Consider the following 20,744-nt stretch of genomic DNA (forward strand, 5'->3'; position numbering starts at 1 on the left):
ATATTGACCCTGTGTACAGCTGTATAAACTGTACACCTCATCTACTCTAATATGCCCCCTCAAACTCAGGGTGGATGGAGATAACTCAGAGAGTCCACCACCTTGAGTTTGTCCCTCAAAACAGCAAATCTGGAGGCAGAGAGGCTCTTAGTGAGTGTATCAGCAACTTGATCCAAGGAAGGAATGTGGCAGACTCGGATTTCTTTAGCAATAACACGTTCTCTTACAAAAAATATGTCCAATTCCATATGCTTAGTCCTAGCATGAAGAACCGGATTATGAGACAGAGAGACAATACTCAGATTGTCACACAGAATGAGAGGAGTGCCAAACTGAATTTGGAGCTCATGAAGGAGAGATTTGAGCCAGAGAACCTCAGCGGTAGCAAGAGCAAGGCTGCAATACTCTGCCTCAGTACTGGACCGTGCAACCAGATTTTGCTTCTTGGACCACCAAGACACCAAGTTGGAACCAAAAAAGATACATGCTCCTGAAGTAGATCGTCTATCATCCGGGTCACTAGCCCAATCTGCATCACAAAAAGCAGTGATAGAGAATAATTGACTTGGATGACATGGCTGCAACAGCATACCATGATGCAGGGTGCCATTCAAGTAACGTAAGATCCTCTTGACTGCAGCCCAATGCTCTTCAAGAGGCTGAGCCATAAATTGGCAAGCTTTGTTAACCGAGTAGCTGATGTCAGGTCTAGTTAGGGTAGCATATTGGAGAGCCCCAACAATGGAGCGATAGAAGGATGGATCCGAGTAGTAATTGGCCCCAAATTTGGAGAGTTTGCAGCCAGATTGAAGTGGGGTAGAGATACCCTTGGCTTCTGCCATGTGAGCTCTACCAAGAAGATCTTTAATATATTTGGACTGATTAAGAATCAAAGCACCAGAGGATGTCCTCTGAACCTCAATTCCAAGGAAGAAATCAAGATCCCCAAGGTCTTTAAGAGCAAACTCAGAATTAAGTTGCTGAATAAGAGTCTGAATAAAGCTTGAATCATTGCCAGTGATGATTATATCATCAACATAAACTAAGAGAAAGATATATTGTGCTGACTTCCTGTAGATAAACAGGGAAGGATCACATTTACTAGCAACAAATCCAAGATGCAGTAGAGAAGTCTTATCAAACCAAGCTCGTGGTGCCTGTTTAAGGCCATAAAGAGCCTTATGTAACTTACAGACCAGAGACTTAGTTGTGGATTCAAAGCCAGGAGGCTGTTGCATGTACACCTCCTCATCAAGGGTGCCATTGAGAAAGGAATTATTGACATCCAGTTGCCTTAAAATCCAGCCAAAAGAGATAGCAATAGTAAGGATAGTGCGGATGGTAATAGGCTTAACCACAGGGGAAAAAGTTTCTGTGTAATCAAACCCAGCCTGCTGATGAAAACCTTTGGCCACCAACCTAGCCTTATACCTGTTGAGAGTGCCATCAGGATTTTCTTTAACGCGAAAAACCCACTTGCATCCAATGGCAGTCCGGTTGGGAGGAAGAGAAACCAAAGACCAAGTTGAGTTAGCTTGTAGTGCAGACATTTCAGATTTCATAGCAACAGACCAGTTGGGGTTAGCCAGGGCTTGTTTTAGTGTGGCAGGTTCAAGGGAAGTGGACATGACTTGTGGGTGAGGTACAATCTTGGAGCAGGTAGTAACAGTGTGAGAGGGTGAGATATGGAATGGTCTAGAGGGTATATATTCAGAACCAGAGTCAACAGAAGAAGGAGAAGAAGAACTAAAGGAAATAGGAATAGGAGAAAATGAACCTGAAGAGGCTGTAGCTGAGACTGAATTTCTGTGTGAAGGTGACAAGCCAGAAGATAAACCAGGGCTGGAGAGTGATGAAGAGGAATCTGCTGGAGCTACACTGCATGGTGATGATGATGAGGTGTTGCTGCTGGATGCTTGGGAACCTTGAGTGGTCAAGCTCTGTTGAGGTGGTGAGAGTGACGAATGTACAGGAGCAGGAGACTTGATATGTGAGTCTACCAAAGGAATCAAATTAGAAACAGGAGGAGAGGAATGAGCAGTAGCATTGCTGGATGATGAACTGAACCAAATGGGGTAAGGAAACTTTGTTTCATTAAAAAGGACATCCTTAGAAACAAACAACCTGCCAGATGAGTTCAAGCACTTGTAGCCTTTGTGAGTAGGGGAATAGCCAAGAAAAATACACTCACTGCTCCTAAAGTCCAGTTTGTGGTTGTTGTATGGTCTTAGGAAAGGGAAACAAGCACACCCGAAGACCTTGAATGACTTGTAGTCAGGCAATGTTTTGTGTAGTTTGATAGAAGGAACTTCAAAATTCAAGGCAGCAGTGGGAAGAGAATTAATAAGATACACAGCTGAGGTAAAGGCATGGTCCCAAAATTTGATGGGTAGGGATGCATGAGCAAGTAAGGTAAGACCAGTTTCAACTATATGACGATGCTTTCTCTCAACAACACCATTCTGATGATGGGTGTGAGGACAGGCAACCCTATGAACTATTCCGTGATTTTTAAGGTGTTGATGAAAGGGTCTAAATTCTCCACCCCAATCAGTTTGAAGAGCTTTAATAGTGGACTGAAAATTGTTTGAAACAAGGGCTTGAAACTGATTAAAAACAACCAATGCTTCTGACTTTTGTTTAAGGGGATAAATCCAAGTGTATCTAGAGTGGGCATCTACAAAAGATATGTAGTAGGTGAAGCCCATTGAGGACTTGACAGGAGCTGGACCCCACAAGTCACTAAAAACAAGGTCAAAAGGTTTTTCATACACTTTAGTAGAAGAGCCAGAATGTAATCTGTGTATTTTTCCCAAACAACACGCAGAACAAAAGGAAATGTCAGTTTTATTAGGCACAGGTATATTACAAGACTTGAGAACTGAATTTAGAGCCTCAGTGGGAGGATGACCCAGTCTACAATGCCAAAGAGAGTATATATAGTTTGACCCTATAGGACTTGAGCTACTGACTTTATTAGATGTGTTTGGTGTGAGTACATTGGTGAGTGGAGTATCAGTACAAGCTGAAACACTGTAACTAGTAAATAGGGAATTAGGACTATAAGAAACAGAAACAGAATTGGATGTAGAAGCAGAAGCACACTGTTGGCTGGACGGCAGACTTGAATTGGGGTGAAGATTAACTCCTTGAAAGCTGTACAATCCATCAGTTCCCAAAGCTCCTTCCAGCAAGACCTCATGAGATGCCTGAGATTTGACAAAGCAAGTGAAAGGGTGAAATTCAAAATAAACACTTTTATCTCTAGCAAACTGGCTAACACTGATGAGATTTTTAGTGATGGAGGGAACAAGTAATAAATTGTTAAGATGTAGGTGAGTATGAGGTTTGAGGGGAGAAGAAAAGGAAGAGCAACCCGTAGCATTGACTCTCAAACCTTGGCCGTTGCCTATGTAAACCTGGTCTGCACCTGATAGTTGTGTGCTTTGTAGAAGATTTTGAGGATTGGCAGTCACATGGTGAGAGGCACCTGAGTCTGGATACCACTCTATGGACTGAACATTTGAAGGAGTAGGCAAGAGTCCTTGGTCGTGAGATTGTGAAGCCATATTACAAAGCTGTGAAGCATGATGTTGAGACTGATTTGTGGTCACCAAAGCTTGTGGCTGGTTGACATTAGCAGATCTGTTGTACTGAAAGGACCTCTGAAATGAAGGCTGTGGTTGTGGAAAGAACTGATGAGATTCTGGTGATGAGAACTCAGGCACAAAGTTCTCATCAAATCTATACCAGCAACTTTGGACTCCATGTCCAAATTTGTAACAGAGTTGACATTGAACATTGCTTCGTCCTCTGCCTCTTCCTCCTCTGTTATTCCTACCATAAAACCTTCCTCTTCCTCTTTCATTATTTGTATTATAAGGTCTTTGAGTCTGACTTGCTTGAATAGGAGTAAAAGGAGTTCTCATAGCTGTCGAATCAGGTCTTGAACTTTCCTTTGGATCAGAGGATACCTTCTGAACTACATTAACAGTCATTGAATCAGAAAGAAGAGTTTCGTTCTGCCTGGCTAGCATCATTTCATAGGACATCAGTTCAACACGTAAATCATTGAGCGAGTATGGATTTTCTCGAGCTCGAACAGCAGTAACAAACGCATTAAAATCAGGAGGAAGACCAGCTAAAATCAGTTCAGTTTGTTCTTCAACTGAGATAGGGCTTTTGATAGCTTTCAACTCATCACAGATAGTTTTAACTCGACGAAGATATTCAGCAACAGATCTGCCACCTTTCTTGATGGTGCGAAGCTCAGATCTGAGTTGATGAGTTTTGGACTTCATCATACCTTGAAAAAACTTGTGGATTTGCTCCCAGGCTTCATACGCATGAGAGACACCAAGGATCTCGTTCAGGATTTCTTCTGAAACAGTAGACAGAATCCATGAAAGAAGCATTTGATCTTGACGTATCCACTCAGTGTAAAGAGGATTAACAGCTTCATCAATACGAGCTTGCTCAGACTCGAACTGAAGCGGTATCTTTGGGTTAACAAGGAAGTGGTGGAGTTGATGAGATGTGATTACTGGTTCTACAACTTGATTCCAGATCAGAAAGTTGTTTTCCGTAAGTTTGACGGAGATCTGATGAGTGAACAGTGATGGAGAAGATGACCGGTGCTCTGTCGTTCCATTTCTGGTGGTTGTTCCTTCAGCTGAAGACGACTGAGACGGTGGATGCGAAGCGGAAGACATCGAGTGGTTGGATCCGTATCAGGCCCTCAGAGAGAGGGCTCTGATACCATAAAAGAAGTCATAGAGGAGAGAGAGAGAGAGAAGGGAGAACGAAAGCTAGAAGAAAGAGAGTAAAGTGATTCATTGAGATATACATGTGTTACACAGTGGTCTAATATAGACCTCAGAGATATGCCACGTCACTGGTTTAGTTGTAACCAGAATCAGTTAGCTGAAACTGAATGAGTATGCTAATTACATAAATGTCCCTCTGGCTAATTACAATATTGACCCTGTGTACAGCTGTATAAGCTGTACACCTCATCTACTCTAATAAACATATTATTAGAAAAATGAGGGTGACAAGGATCAAACTCTAGATCTATCAATTATAGAGGCTCTGATATCATGTTATGAACAATCTATCCTAGTAGTTTAAGGTGTTTGGTTTCACACATGAATGCTTTTATATCACATCTCTAACATTCTTACTCATATCACATCATAAATTGTAATTGATATTTGATATTTAAATTGGAAACTTCTTCAAAATAATGAACTATTTGGTTGAGGCACATCTCATATATCCCTAAAAAAGAACCATTAGGATTTTTATAAGATCTTATAAAATTCCTTTTCTGGATTGACAGTGAAATAGATCAACTGTACAAAATATACCGCGTACTTGGTATGCCAGATTTAACTGCTTTCACCATAGGGGCAAATGACTCTCGGCTATTGGACATTGTTGGTCATGAAGCTGTAAGTGTTAATGTATCGGGAGTCTGGTCGTGTAATATTACTTTATTTTGTTGTCATTTTTTCTTTTCATCACTACTTCCTGTATTTTTAGTTGCCCTGATGCTTGTGCAGGTTCCACCAATGAAGCTTACTGATATCATTCCAAATGCTAGTTTGGAAGCTATAGATTTGATCACGGTATGGTTTGGTCAATATAATTTGTCTATCAACATATCAATATCAAAATTTGTTTTGACTCTGTAAGTAGTACTATTCTTTAATATCTACTGCATTATAAATTTTGTAGCAACTGTTATCATGGGACCCATCTAGAAGGCCAGATGCAGATCAGTCATTGCAACATCCTTTTTTCCATGTAACTTTTTCTTTGAAGCCTGTTCTTCTTTACTTATTGTCTTCAATTTACTAACATATAGTGGACAGGTGGATACATGGGTTCCTTATTCACTCAGTGACCCACTTGAGCTGAAGCTGAGTAGCAAGAGTGAGGGAATTTCCATTTTCTTTGTGTCTTAAATTCTACCTTGTTAATTGCATCATGATAGGTATTTGGTTCTATTGTTTATTTCTTTCTTCTTGCACTACTTACAGGGGCAAAGCCAAATCTTGAACTGAAACTGCAGGATTTTGGCCCTGATCCCGATGATTGTTTTCTTGGCTTGACATTAGCTGTAAAGCCCAGTGTTTCAAACTTGGGTAAATACTATTTTAACTATTTTTTAACTAGTAAAAGCAGCGTTGATCTGTTGGCACATGGCAAAAATGATTGCTCTTTGCTTCACCCATTTTTAGTAGAATAATATGTTTGGTATTGTAGTTTGTTGGTGTGATGGAAATAGTCCCATTCATTTGTTGCAATTTTCTTGTTTGCATGACAGAAAAATTCATATTTTCTTCTTGAGATTTGTTTCGGCTGATCGATCCCTCTCCAATTGTGCAATCTTAAAAGTTAGGTTCAGGACATGCCTTTTTGGTAATGCCAAATGCGCACAGATTGATAGTAGAACTAAGTTCAAACTGCTATATTCATGACTAATTGACATTTTCAAGAGTATATCAATTATTACTTTGATTGTTCGAATTGCTATAGTTCTATTTCTTTTTTCAAGGGAGTTGTGGAATTTTAATTTTTTTTATTCTCTTTCTATGTATGAGACTGTTCCTGTCTAGTCTTTTTTTCCCTATATTTTCCTTCGTTATTTATTTATTTATTTAATTGTTTTCCTATCTAATCTATTTTTCCCTTTTATCAATCTATTTTATATTTTTTCTATGTACATTTTCATTTTTTTTACTATTTTTTTCTTATTTATATTTTCTCTTATCTATCATTATTTTCTCTTTATTTTTTATTCTATTTTTATTGCAATTTTATTTTTAATTTTTTAATTATATTGATTGATTTATTTATTTTTCCCCCTTCTTTTCTCTTAATCTTTTCATTTGGGTTCTTCGACCACCAACCCCAACTAATTTGAGATAAATATGTTGTTGATGCTCATCTCTTGGAATCCCTTTCCCTGACATGCATTTGTTGTTGGTTACAATTTGTTGATAATGATTTGCAATTTGTTATGTTGAATCTATCTTATGTTTTCTGAATGATATTGACAGTTCTTTGAAATGTTTAAGATTTTCCACTATTGTTTTTCTTCCGTTGTACATTTTGTAACTCTGGCATTTCTTCACATTTCAAAATTTCTTTCATTTTCTCTTTAATTGTTTTTAATAGTAGACATCCTGACCATTTAATTATTGCCATTTCCTGCAGATGTGGTCCAAAATGTATCTCAGGGCATGGGAGAGGTAGGTGTACAGTGCTGTAATCCAGCAGCTTGTCATATTATAGTTTTATGTTTTGAAGTACTAATAGACAGCTGTTTACTCCTTTTTTGACTTAATGCACCATATAAATATGCAGAATGTGATATTTTGCTCGGATTTCAATAATCATTCAGACCAGTCAGGTGATTTTTAGTTTCTTCCTTTCTATTTGCAATTTAATCTTTCATAACCAAGTTAGCTCTGCTTATCAAGAAGAGATAGCTTCTAACTTTTGGAAGGTTAGATTAGCCTTGATTTAGTTTTTAGGAAAGCTTCATCATGCTCTGTTTTTCTAATAAATGAACTATGTTAAAGGAGAAAGTACCCATATGGACAAGAAGAAATCCTTCTATTTGCCTATGTTTTAAAAGAATAAAAACAGAGCAACAATATAGCTAAATAAGGTGCATATATGTGTGAAGCCTTTGTTTCACGAGAATGAAAACATAGCAATAAAATAAGCAAATAGTATGCAGAGTTAGTAAGTAACTCTGTAAAGCCCTTACTAAAAATTTCATATTATTTTGGGTTGGGCCTAGACTTTGCTGCATCCCAATCTTAACCTAGATCCTTCCCTGTTCTTTTTTATTTTCCTCTGTCGCCACCGCTGCAAATAGCAACGATACATTCCTACACCAGTCTGAATCTGGTGGGTCAGGCAGTGGTGGTGGGATGACTACCACCATCAGAGGTTAGGGTGTCATCAATTCATGTACCACCTTGGTCAAGAGTTCCCCACATCCATGGCTTTCTCAACTTCCTTGGTCTCTTCCTCTAGCTTTTTCCTCCCTATCTCTTCTTTCTCATTCTCGATTAACACAAAACCGAGTGGTTTTTTTCATTTACTACCATGAGTTTTTCTTGATTCCTACTTCCCCTTTGGTTTTCAAACTCCTACTCATCAACTGTGTTTTTCTACATAACAACAATAATCGTGTGCTTCTCTTTAGTCTTTGTCTTCTCATTTTCTTCCATAATTTCTGGCTTCTCCAGCACTGAATGTTTTTGCGTATCAAATTTTGTCTCCTGAAAGTCTGATTTCGTATCTTCATCCTCCAAGCATATCTCCGATTGGAATCGTTGTAGAACTGCCCAAAAAATGTCCCCCTATTCACATTAGGATTGAGCCAACTCCAGCATTTGTACCAACTAAAAGCATGTCCTCTAAGCCCCTTCACCGCCTCTGTCATAAAATGTCAAACCAATTGCCTCTCTTTTACTAAATTATGATTGTTATAGCCCCTGAATGACAAAACACATAAAAGAAGCATAATGCTAATTCCGCAGATGCAACCTATTGTCATTTCTCATTTAATTTTAATCTATTCTTCCTATCACAGATTAATTGAAGAAGCATAACAACCACACTATACACAATAAAAAATAATATTTAAAAAAATTTGAAGCACAAAAATAACAGAAGTGAACAATTTAAATTCAGCAAGACATTCACAATCATGTTTTAAAGCAAAGAAGGTATTGAAATTCCTATTCAAAATATGAAGGAAAAATTTGACATTCGAGCCTAATACTTTTAGTCACTAAAAATTAAATATCATTTCATGACTTGAACAAGTTTTATTTTATGTAGCAAAATACATTATGAAAACAAATATAAAGGGAAGTTCAAGGCAACTAAAGATAGGCTGCCAATTGCAGTTATAACAGCTAAAGAAAATTAATTCATGACAAATTTAATACTTTATAGTGGTTGATCTCTTTAATTTATGTTACTTTTATGCTTTATCTTATGTGGTTTTCTAATGAGAGCTATTGCCGTTTTTTATAATAGTTTTTCTAATAAATTTATCGAGATTTAAAATTTTATTATTATTTTGTAAAACGTAAATTCAACCCAATAGCTTAAGCTATTAAGTTAAGGCCTTTTAATAGTTTATATTATTTTCTAACACGCACCCTCACACAAGTGCCCACTGGACTTGAAGGGTGAACAATGTATAAACATATTTACCTATGCTAAGAAACTCTAAAAGACTTAATTATTTATTAATTAAATGGAGGGCGGTGAGGATCGAACTTGTTATCACTTAGTCACGTTAGCTCCGATACCATATAAAGAACCATTTTAACCCAAAAGTTTAAGCTATTAAGTGAAGGCCTTTTTAATGGTTTATATTATTCTCTAATATATTTGTTATTATTATTATTATTATTATTTTTTATTAAGAATCGTTTAGTTTTACCTTTCTGTACCTACCTTATTGTGAATTTAAAATGCTAGTTTTTTAGTTTTTTCTACATTTTGTTTTTTTACATTTTGTTTATTGCCATTATAAATTATGAAAGGAACATTTTATTCAAGAAAAACGAATAAGAAAAGGAAAGTTGTGAATGTTTTATTCCCGATATTTAATACGTATTAAAACAGACATGTAAAATTTTAAATTTAATGTGAAAACCTATTTTCTTGTAGTGTACACGCTATATATGGAGCTGAATCATCAATGCTGCTTATCACCATTTTTCAATCTCTTCTATACAATTGTCAGTTGTTCATAATAATAGCTCCTAAGATGTTATCTACGCTATATTCTCATTTTTTTTCGGCTACGTTATTTACAGTGATAGCAATTGCAGATGCCTAAGCAACCACCTTTGTCTCCCTCTAAACCATTTGTCAGTCCTTCCCATACTTGTCTTATTGTAGATATGTTATTCTTAAGCATCCCACCACAATCCATGACTTTCTCAAATTCTTAAGTACCACAACTTATTGAACTTAACGAATATTTATCTTCATCTCCTATCAAATATGTCTCAAGGGACAATTCATGCTCTTAAAGAATGCCTATTTCTCTCTATATTTAGTGTAGAATACTTATCAAGGTCCAATGACATCGTCATCAAGGAGGCTTATAAAACTCTCTACAACTCCAAAGTTGGTTATGCCTAAACCCTGCAGACCATCATAACCAACTACCAGTCATGCTTAGATCGACTAATGACCACGACTTCCAATTTAAGCATATAGAATGGCTTTTTTGGCTGACTATCTGATGACAATGAACTCCACATTCTGTCGCTAGCTCCGTCCACAAAGGGCTAGGTGAATGAAAAGAAAAACAAGACATTATTATGAGATTCTACTTGGTGGCATCTGAGTTTCGTAATGATCAACTTCCTCTGAAGATGTTGATGGAATGAAAGTCATTTCAAGGGTGATGAAGACGACGTTTTGATTAATGACATTATTGCTGCAAGTCAGAATGGAAGCAGAAAATTCACCACTATCAACTAAGTTGTTGCTGTTACTCCAAATAGCACTAATGCAACAGTGGTTATTTCATGATTTTTATTAGAGAGGGTGTGTGTCCATCCCACATCATTAAGAATAAGTCAGTTTTTCTGATTGATTCCCTGTCCTATCATAATCAGATACACCTTGTTTCGGGGATGACCACGTATGATATGCCTTGTTTTGAGGGATAGACATGTATTCTTCATACATGCCCTCTCTGGTAAAAATCATGAAATAATCATCTGTTGCATTGGTGTTAGTTAGAGTAGTAACGATAACTTGGTTGATGGTGGTGAAGTTTCCGCGTACATCCTAGCTAACAACATTAATGTCACTAATCAAATTACCGTCTTCATTATCCTCTTGTTTTCCCGTGCCTCCAGCTGAATCGTCAATGACTCTCGTTCGATTCGACATCTTAATAGGAAGTTGACCATTATAGAAACCCAAATGCCACCCTGTAGAATCCTATAATAATGGATTGTTTTTCTTTTCATTTACCCAACCCTTTGTAAATAGGGCTAGTGACACACTATGGTGTTTGTTGTCATCAAATAGTAAAAAAAAAAGACCATTCTTTATGCTTGAATCGGAAGTTGTGGTTAGTAGTCCATTAAGTATGTCTAGTGGTTGGTTATGATGTCACCAAGCAAGGTTTGGGCATCATCAACTTCGGAGCTGGAGAGAGTTTTACTGGCCTCCTTGATAGCAATGTCATTGGACCTCGATAAGTATTCTATGCTAAGTTCAAAGAGAAATAGACAATCTTTAAGAGCATGAATTATGTCTCTTGGGACAAATTGGACTAAAGATGAAGATAAATGTTTGCGGCACTTAGGCAAAGATTTTTTAATTGAGAACATGAAAAAGTAATGGACTGCAATAAGACGGTTGTGGGGAGGACTCGCAAATGGTTTTTGGGAGATAAGGTTGGTTGTGGAGTCATCTGCAATGGCTAGCAGTGTTAATAACGGTAGGAGAAAGAAAAATGAGAATGTAGTTGCAGATGATCTTAGGAGCTATTATTATGGACAACCTTGAAAAATGGCGATGAGAAGCATCAATAATTCAGCTCCTTATATAACGTGCACTACAAGAGAAATGCGTTTTCGATTAAATTTAAAATTTATATGTTTTTTTTTTTTTGTAAATATATGTTTGTTTTAACTTACGTTAAATATTGACAATAAAACATTCTCAACTTTCCTTTTCTTATTCATTTCTTTTGGAATAAAACGTTCCTCTCGCAATTTATGCTGACAATAAATAAAAAGTTAAAACTTGTTATTTTAAATTTACAATAAGATAAGTACAAAAAGTTAAAACTAAACTTTTTTGATTAAAAAAAAAATTTAAATCTCAATAAATTTATTAGAAAAAATACTAAAAAAAATGGCAATAGCTCTGATTAGAAAATCAGCACGAAAGTAGAATAAATTATTAAGGTTGAACATTATGAAGTATTGAATTTGTCATGAATCAATTCTCTTTAGGTAACTGTTATAACTTATAAATGTGCTTGGCAGCAACCTGTTTTTAGTTGGCTTGAACTTCTCTTTATAATTGTTTTTCTAATGTATTTTGTTGCGTAAAACAAAACCTAAATTTGTTCAAGTCATGGGATGATGTTTAATTTTAGTTACTTAAGTGCTTTAGGTATATATAAAATTATATGCTCAAGTGTCAAATTTTTCCTTCATGTTTTGAATAGGAATTTTAGCAACTTCTTCGCTTTAAAACTTGATTGTGAATGTCTTGTCGAATTTTCGTTGTTCACTTGTGTTATTTTGTGTTTCAACTATGTTGATTTTTTTCCTTATTGTGATTCTGTATACCAATTATGTATTTGATTGTATTTATAATTATGCTTATTAGAATCGTTTGTATTTTAAGATTCCAATTTTTTTGCATTCATTTGGTTTATAATATAAGTACTCATGAGACATGATTTGATTTCTCATAACCGATAAACACCTATGCTAGTTTCCTCAATGAAACCACTCTCACCTTTCCATTTTCCTCACATATTTATGTCGATCTTCTCCTTAAATTTGCATCTATTGAGTAGTACATCTTTTTTATAGAACAACATGCATCCATTAGGGAAGATTTTTAAACATTGTAGAAAATCTTCAGCTTGGAATGCCATTGCGGTAAAACATGTCCAACAAACTTCATCCATTGGTTGAAGCATCCTTTTGTTATTTGATAATCTGTTTTCAAGTTTAGGGCTGTTAGGCAAGCAAATAGGGTAGTGAGTGTCTCGCAACCATCCCACAATGGACGTTGGGCAGCTTGAAGCATGTTGAAAAATTGTGTGCTTCAGGATTAGGATCTTTAGGCATTAACGGTTGATTTTCATTAGTATAACCTGGTAGGTGTGCACCAATATTTGGATCTGCAGCATCCAAGATCAACTTTTCATAATGGCCGTAGTTATCTCATTGAGCATTGATGAACGTACACGTCATTTTGGGTGAAAAATGTGTGTCGGTGTCGCTCCAACACATTTTGACACGCGTTCCGTCACGTGGTCAACGTTTTCCGACAGACGGTCAACGACAACGTTCATGCATATTCAAATTTTATTTTATTTTATCTTTTTTTTTCGGTAAACATGAAAAATTAATTTATAAATCAAATATTTTCTATTATGAAATTTAACATGAAAAATTGACAAGCCATGAAAAATTATTTTTGCTTTATATTTATGTTATGAAATTTAAATATTTAATTAATTATATAACTTATTATGGATTGCTATATGTATTAAATATAAACTATATCATATATATATATATTAAAAATATTATTTAATATCAAAACGTATCCTAACGTGTCAAAATCTAATATTTTTTAGAATTAATATATCGGCGTGTCGTGTCATATCGTGTTCCGTGTTAGTGTCATTGCAATATAGTCGTTGAGTGCTACTGCCATAATATGAGTGTGTGTCAACCCATGGGGATCTTTCGGATGACATTATCCATGACTGACCAACAATAGTAATCAAGCATGATTGAAAGAAATATGGCAAAACCATGCGAAGTACTAATAATAAGATGCTGTAAGAGCCCATTGCTCTCTTGAAATGACATGAATACTGTAGATGACTAAGCAGCAGTGCGGCAAAAAAGTCGGTAGTTCAGTCATTAACTGGATAAACCATTTACCGAACAATGTTGACCACGGGGTGAACCTTTGCTTCTACTTTGAATTAGAAATGGTAAAGTCTAATCCTTATATTCTATTCTGGATATACCCAATAACAAATGGTAAAGTCTACTTTCGAATTATATTCTATTCTGGGTATACCGACCAGTTTGGGTTGCTTTGCAAAATTAATAAGTATTACTTTTCTGGAAAACAGTAGAAATAGTTTTTTGAGCAAGTTTTTTGTTCTTCTTTTTGGGCTGTTAACTGGCTTGCAATTGGTCAATTTTGAGTGAAGTGACAAGATGCAAACTTTGTGGATTTATTTACGGTTCCTAATTACTAAGCTCAATTATTATTTCTAGGATAGAACTTGACGTTTCTACTTTATTTTCTTTTTAGATTTTTCTTTTAACTTTCACTTTCTATTTAATTGATACTGGCGAGTTATGTTTTTTGTGTGATCTAGTATTCTGGACATTATTATCTCCTGATCAAAATGGAGTTCATAACTCGGCAGAGACTTCATTATCATTGTCATTCGGGTAAGTTCTTGCATATGCTCTTTGCTTTTCCTCATCCTATATAGATGGTGACAGTATCTTAGTGCTTGTTTATAATATTGTAATCTTAGTGATGCTTTGAGGAATAAATATTAACAATGTTATCAATCATAAAGTGAAGTAGAGCTAAGGGTAAGTTTTTGACTGTTAAAAACGAGTAAAAGATAATTGTTATCAGTTTTAGTGTCTTGGACTAAAAGCTTCATTACATTGGAGAGCCTGTGTAAGATTGAATGTTAGATGTTGAAATGGATTCAACTACTCTCGTCTTGGCTAAGCAACTCGTGCAGCTTTAGATCTAAATGCATTTGTTGTATGATTTACTGATATAAGTGTAAATGATAAATATCTCGGAAACTGCCATATTGGGGCAAATCTCTGGCCTACGAGAAAGTACCACGAGTAGGACACTAGCAATCCAAAAATCAACGAAACATTTCTTTAGCTTTTCTAATAGAAGCTTGTTAATTTTATTTTTTATTTTCTTAAAAAAAAGGAACTGCTACCAAATTTTTATTGTTTGTTGTGCTATTTAATTTATTTATAGTTTATGATAGTTGTCTTTTGGTTGAAAATGGAAATTAAATTACTTTTTCGCGAAATGGGAGAGGAAGAGAGTTGAATAACCTTTCTTGTCCAAGTGCATTTTTTTCCCATTTATATATTTGACGCGTGTTTTCAAAGGAGAAAGCTTTCTGCACACTTAGTTATATCTAATCCGAACTTCTGCAGAAAATGTTTAAGTAGATCCACTTGAATTAAAATGGTGCCATCTGTGTAGGTAGGTATACAAGTGGTTTGCATGCTTAGGTGTGCAAATAGCGTAGTGTACATAAATATGTAAAAAAAGTAAAACGCTGTGTTTTGTAGTAGAGAAAAGATGTATTACTATTTGTTTTCTAAACTGAGCTTAGGTACATGACTTGTTTCCCTGCTTTTGTATTGGCTTGTTGTCTTAACAGTTCAGTTCAACATCCCCCACAGTCAGCGGGATTTTCTTTTCAGCCTTTGCAGCCTAACATCTTAACTACGCCATTTTTGGCTCTGTCTTCCCCGTTCCAGCGGGGGCACTGCCTTTGAATGATTGTTTGAACTTTGAACAATGCAGTATGATCTTGAATCTTGATAATGCATATAACAGTTTTCATTTGAACTTATATTTTGTACAGCTATGTTTAGCATTAAAATAGTTTGTCGTTATCATGATATAGAATGTAATTACTGAACAAATTCTACAAGGATACTTGATTCCATTCCTTAACTGTAACACTGAAATTCATACCTTGGAATTGAGAATATGAATACCTGATATTTCTTCAAAGATTCATATTTTACACATAAGTCATACTATTTGCAATTGTTATTTTCATTTTCTATTTGTTCCTTTTAATACCAACAAGTTTAATGGGAATGTGGCGTTGAAAAGCTTAAATACAGATGGACTTTGTTAGTCCGGTTCTGTGAGTGAATTGTATATATTGGTTCACCAAATATGCAAAAGGAAGGAAATTGTGTGCACTGGTTCACAAATTTATTAGGGGCAGAACCTGATTTAACAAGGGAGATGTTGATGCAAAATTCAATGCTGAGGTATGGTAGAAGGCAAGCTCAAAACCCCTATGAAGAGATAGCATAAATTAAACAGTTGGGGTATGTAGAGAGCGATATCAACTAGATTAAAGGGCTATTTCATGCATTGGACCTTTGAGATGGTAGTTATGAAAGTAGGACACAATTGAGCTGGAAGCAAGGGATTTTCGAATTCTAAGTCTTAGTTGTCAAAAAGTTATTGTGGGGAGGCACGTGAAGGTGAAATGGAGAACAAACAAGAACCTGCCGTTATTATTGAAGTGCATAACAACCTCCAACCCTCGCGGTTTGGCTTGGAAACGTGAATACTAATAATACGAGATGAAACGAACATTGGAATAAATACGTGTGTAATAGCATAGCGGAGGTTATATTATATATAGAACTATATATATAGAACTACTGAGTATATATAACCTGAATATGTGATGTGAGATTAAGTTTATACTACTTTTATTATATATATATATATATATATATATATATATATATATATATATGGAGGGTTTTTTTGACTCCAGAGTAAGACTTTTAACTCTTACTCCTCATCTTAGCCGTTGATGGACGGAAATCAACGGTTGTCATTTATAGTGTAATTAATAATTAATTAATTAATATAACTTCTTAAACTATAACCGTTGGATGGACGTAAATCAACGGCTAGGATGAGGAGTAAAAGTTCTAAGTCTTACTCTGGAGTCAAATGATCTTCCTCCTATATATTTGGAAAAAAATATGTAGTGTTGCTTGGTTATCACAAATGAGAGTTGCTGGTCCAGTGTCTCCAAACTTGAGCTCTCTAAGAAGTTGCTTAAGTCAAATGAGCTCGCAAGTAGTAGTAGTAGTCATGCAGCGATACTCTGCTTCAGCACTTGATCTGACAACTACATTCTGTTTCTTATTTTTTCTGGAAACCAAGTTGCTTCCAACGAAGACACAATATCTAGTAGTAGGTGTCCTATTAGTAGGACAACCGACCCAATTAGCATTAGAGTATCTGACAAATTTAACATGACCTTTATCTTCATATTCAAGGCTTTTTCCTGGATATGTCCTGATTAGGGGGTTAACGGGCCGAGCTTTGGTCTTGAAAGGCTAAACCTGTGTTTAAATATGTCAGACCGGCCTAGCCTATAACCTGTTATGAATATAATTATTGGCTTATGTCTAGCTTATTTACAAAAATAAAAGTATGGCTTAGCCTGTTAACTTGTCAAAAAAAAAAGACAACAAAAATGTATCCAAAAAGAATATACAACCAACAACACTAATAATTCCATAAAGATTCATAAATACAATATATATCTAAATAGCATAATATAGAACAAAATCATTCAAAAAATATGCTTAACCAATAAACTAAACTAATGCAAAATTTTGCATATCCAAAAGAACAAAAGATTACAAATTATGCGTAAACAATTTCATATACTCATATCAACATTTTAATGTATTATGATGTTGCCACCTCTTATATAAAGAAAAAAAAGTCAAATCATTTTCAACATTCAATTATAATATCATAAGATATAAAATAATTTAAATTAAGTAAATTAATACCTTTTGTTTTTTTTATGCCATACTTATTACGTACCTAATCTGCACTGCAAATTAATGCTTAACTGTATTTTCATCCAAACTTGCCCGATAAGCATCAATGATAACACCAATAGTAAATGTCGATTCATCGGAGCAGCGAACGTTGATGTTAACTCTATCGGCGGCCTTAAGCTCTGTCGGATGGCTGAAAACGGAGGTCGCGGGAAGAGGATGAAGACCTTCAACCGTTGGGAACCACCGAGAGACGAAGAGAGACCTTCAACAAGAGAGAAAGGTGAAATGCTCGAAGATGGCAGAAATTGAAAGGGAAAATGATGGTGAAATGCTTGGAGATGGCTTCGACGAAGAGAATGACGGAGAATGGTTGCTTGATGGCTTGAGTGAGATAGGCGCGATGATAGGAGTGAAAATTAGGTTACTATAAAAAAGAGAGTTAGTAGGCCAGCTTGACGGAGTTTAACCCGATTTTTGATTTGGAACCTGAGGCCTTTTTATTAAATAAGCTTTTATACAAATCTAAGTCTGGATCCAACAACCAAAGGCCCTTAGCTCTTTTAACACCCCTAGTCTTGATATACTTGAAAATACGAATGATGGCATTCCAGTTATTGAGATGGAGAATTAAGAAACTGACTTACCACACTAACTACAAATAAATATGTCAGGCAGTGATTGTAAGATAGTTCAGTTTTAAAACCAATCTTCTATACCTTTCAAGATCTAAAAAAGGCTCCCCATGATTCGGTAGAAGCTTGATATTTGGATTCATAGGGGTATCAACAGACTTAGAATTTAATAAAGCATTTTCTTCAAGAATATGTAGAGTATATTTCCTCCGAGATATCACAATTCAATCTTTAGATTGGGCCATCTAGATTCCTAAGAAATATTGAAGTTTTCCAAGACTCGTGGTCAAAAAATAATGACATAAATGTTGTTTTCACTGAGTAATCCCATGATTATCACTACCTATGATGACAATATCATCACTTTTTCCGAGTCATACCAAATTGTTGAACAACATTGCTAAATTTGTGAAACCAAGCTCGTGGAGATTGCTTGAGACCATATAGAGACGACAAACAAGACCAGACTCCCCTTGAGCAACAAACCTAGGAAGTTTCTCCATATAGACTTCCTCCGCAAGATCACTATGAAGAAAAGCATTTTTAATATCAAGTTGATAGAGAAGCCAGTGGCGGATAGCAGCCATGACAATAAAGAGGCGAACATAAGACATTTTTGCCACAGGGGAAAAAGTGTCACCATAATCCAGTCCAAACAATTGAGTGAAACCTTTTGCCACCAAGCAAGATTTAAGACGATAAGCTTTACCATCGGGACAAACCTTAATAGCATAAACCCAGCGGCAACTAACAACAGATTTTCCAGATGGAAGATAGACCAGATCTCACGTGCCATTGGGATAAGAGCTCTCATTTCATCAATCATAGACTGTCTCTATCTGGAATATGAAAGGACGTCACATGTAGTCTTAGGAATAAACACAGAAGACAAAGAAGAAAGACATACAAAATATGATGGAGAAAGACAATGGTAACTAATATTAACTGAATACCTGACCGAAGGGCGGGTATCATGGGTACCTTTACAAAGAGCAATGGGAAGGTTAAGAGCCGAAGGTGGAACTTAAGCTAAAGGAGGAGATGCAGTAGGATGTAAGCCCACAGAAACATATGGAGAAACTAGAAGTGGGGAAACATGTTACAACTCATTAGGAGAAGAGGTGGCCGAATGAGAGTCAGACACAGAGACTGGGAAAGGCGAAAGGTATTCAAAGGAGGCGACAAGGAGAGATGACCGAACAGAACCAGGGTCCATAGGAACAGTAGTGGAGCCAGAAAATGGGACTAATTCGAAAAATGAAACATCTGCTGAGATAAAGTATCCACGTAGAGTCGGAGAGTGGAAACGATAATCCTTTTGAGACTAAGAGTAACCCAGAAAAACACATTTATGAGACTTGGGAACTAGTTTATCCAAGCCAAAACCGAGATGATTAACAAAACACGTAGAACCAAAGACATGTGGGGTCAGAGGATATAAAGGTTGATGGGGAAACAAAATAGAATGAGGTATGCTGTGATGAAGAATAGAATAGGGCATACAATTAATGACATCGCAAGGGGTGAGAATAACATCACCCCAAAACTTGTAGCGAATATTGCCATTAATTAACAATTTGCGAGTAGTCTCAACAAGGTGACAGTTCTTACGCTCGACTACACCATTTTGTTGAGGTTATGAGGACAACATGTTTGATGAAGAATGCCATGTGAAGAAAAGAAATGTTGAAATTGATGAAATAAATACTCACATGCATTATTACTACGAAAAGTACGAATACGAATACCAAACTAAGTTTTGATTTTTATAGAATAATTGAACAAAAAGATAATAACTCAGAACGATTTTTCATTAAAAATAACCAAGTACATATGGAATAATCATCAATAAATGTAACAAAATACTTAAACCCCAAAGAAGAAGGATGATGACTCGTCCCCCAAATATCAAAATGGACCAAAAAGAAAACGAGACAAAGCTCGATGACTAAGACGACTTGAGAACGTACTATGAGCCAAACTGACATGACTTATAATGTAAACTAGAAAGAGACGATAAATGAGGTACCATCTTCTGAAGCTTGACAAGACTTGAATAACCTAAACGAGCATGGATAATTAGGGGAGAGTCTGAAGTAGAGAAAGCTGAAGAAGAAGGAAAAATTTGATAGAGACCATGAAACTCATATACTCTAGTAATCACCTTCCATGGTAATCACCTTCCCCGAACTCCGATCCTGCAAAATGACAGAAGTTTTCATAAAGAAAACCACACAATCAAGGGATTTGGTTAAACGACTAATAAAAAGTAAGTTAAAAGAGAAATCAGGAACATAAAGAACTAGATCCATAGATAAAGTAGGGAAGAGAAAAATTGTGTCGATCTTATGGGATTGGAACAAAGACCCATTGGCCATAGTAATAGTAGAATATGAACATGTAGTACAAAGAGAGGTGAATAAGTACTTCTTACCAGAAATGTAATAAGAAGCCCCAGAATCAAGAGTCCAAGGGCCTCGAGATTGTAACTAAGATATCCCAACAAAGTATTATCAGATGGAGCAATAGAGGCAGCAGAACCAAATGCTTGCTTCTCAGAACACCAGGTCACAAATTCATTAAGAAGAGATGCAGGAGGTTATGGTGCAGAAGGCAACCCTGGATCAGGAGCAATATAAGGAGATTGAGCAACATGAGCAGTCCAACGAGGCAGAGGTGGCTTGCCAAGGAGCTTTCAACAACGGTCAACTGTATG

At 36.0% G+C, this 20,744-nt stretch overlaps 1 protein-coding gene across 4 annotated transcripts in view; it reads left to right on the forward strand.

Annotated features, from left to right (window-relative positions):
• LOC133284674 (serine/threonine-protein kinase MHK) overlaps positions 1-15,554 on the forward strand; it is a 37,565-nt gene extending 22,011 nt beyond the window's left edge. For all 4 annotated transcript variants that reach the window (XM_061481740.1, XM_061481741.1, XM_061481742.1 and 1 more), the window contains 9 exons: positions 5,342-5,453; positions 5,565-5,630; positions 5,740-5,808; positions 5,877-5,937; positions 6,045-6,149; positions 7,225-7,259; positions 7,375-7,420; positions 14,159-14,234; positions 15,215-15,554. In XM_061481740.1, the coding sequence (XP_061337724.1) occupies positions 5,342-5,453; positions 5,565-5,630; positions 5,740-5,808; positions 5,877-5,937; positions 6,045-6,149; positions 7,225-7,259; positions 7,375-7,420; positions 14,159-14,234; positions 15,215-15,332 (688 nt within the window). In that variant the 3' untranslated portion in view covers positions 15,333-15,554. The remainder of the gene's footprint in view (positions 1-5,341; positions 5,454-5,564; positions 5,631-5,739; positions 5,809-5,876; positions 5,938-6,044; positions 6,150-7,224; positions 7,260-7,374; positions 7,421-14,158; positions 14,235-15,214) is intronic.
• The last annotated feature ends 5,190 nt before the right edge of the window (positions 15,555-20,744 follow it).

Source organism: Gastrolobium bilobum, unplaced genomic scaffold, assembly GCF_033153095.1.
Source record: "Gastrolobium bilobum isolate Gb01-03AN ecotype WA unplaced genomic scaffold, APGP_CSIRO_Gbil_v1 utg12646, whole genome shotgun sequence".
In the NCBI taxonomy this organism is placed as follows: domain Eukaryota; kingdom Viridiplantae; phylum Streptophyta; class Magnoliopsida; order Fabales; family Fabaceae; genus Gastrolobium; species Gastrolobium bilobum.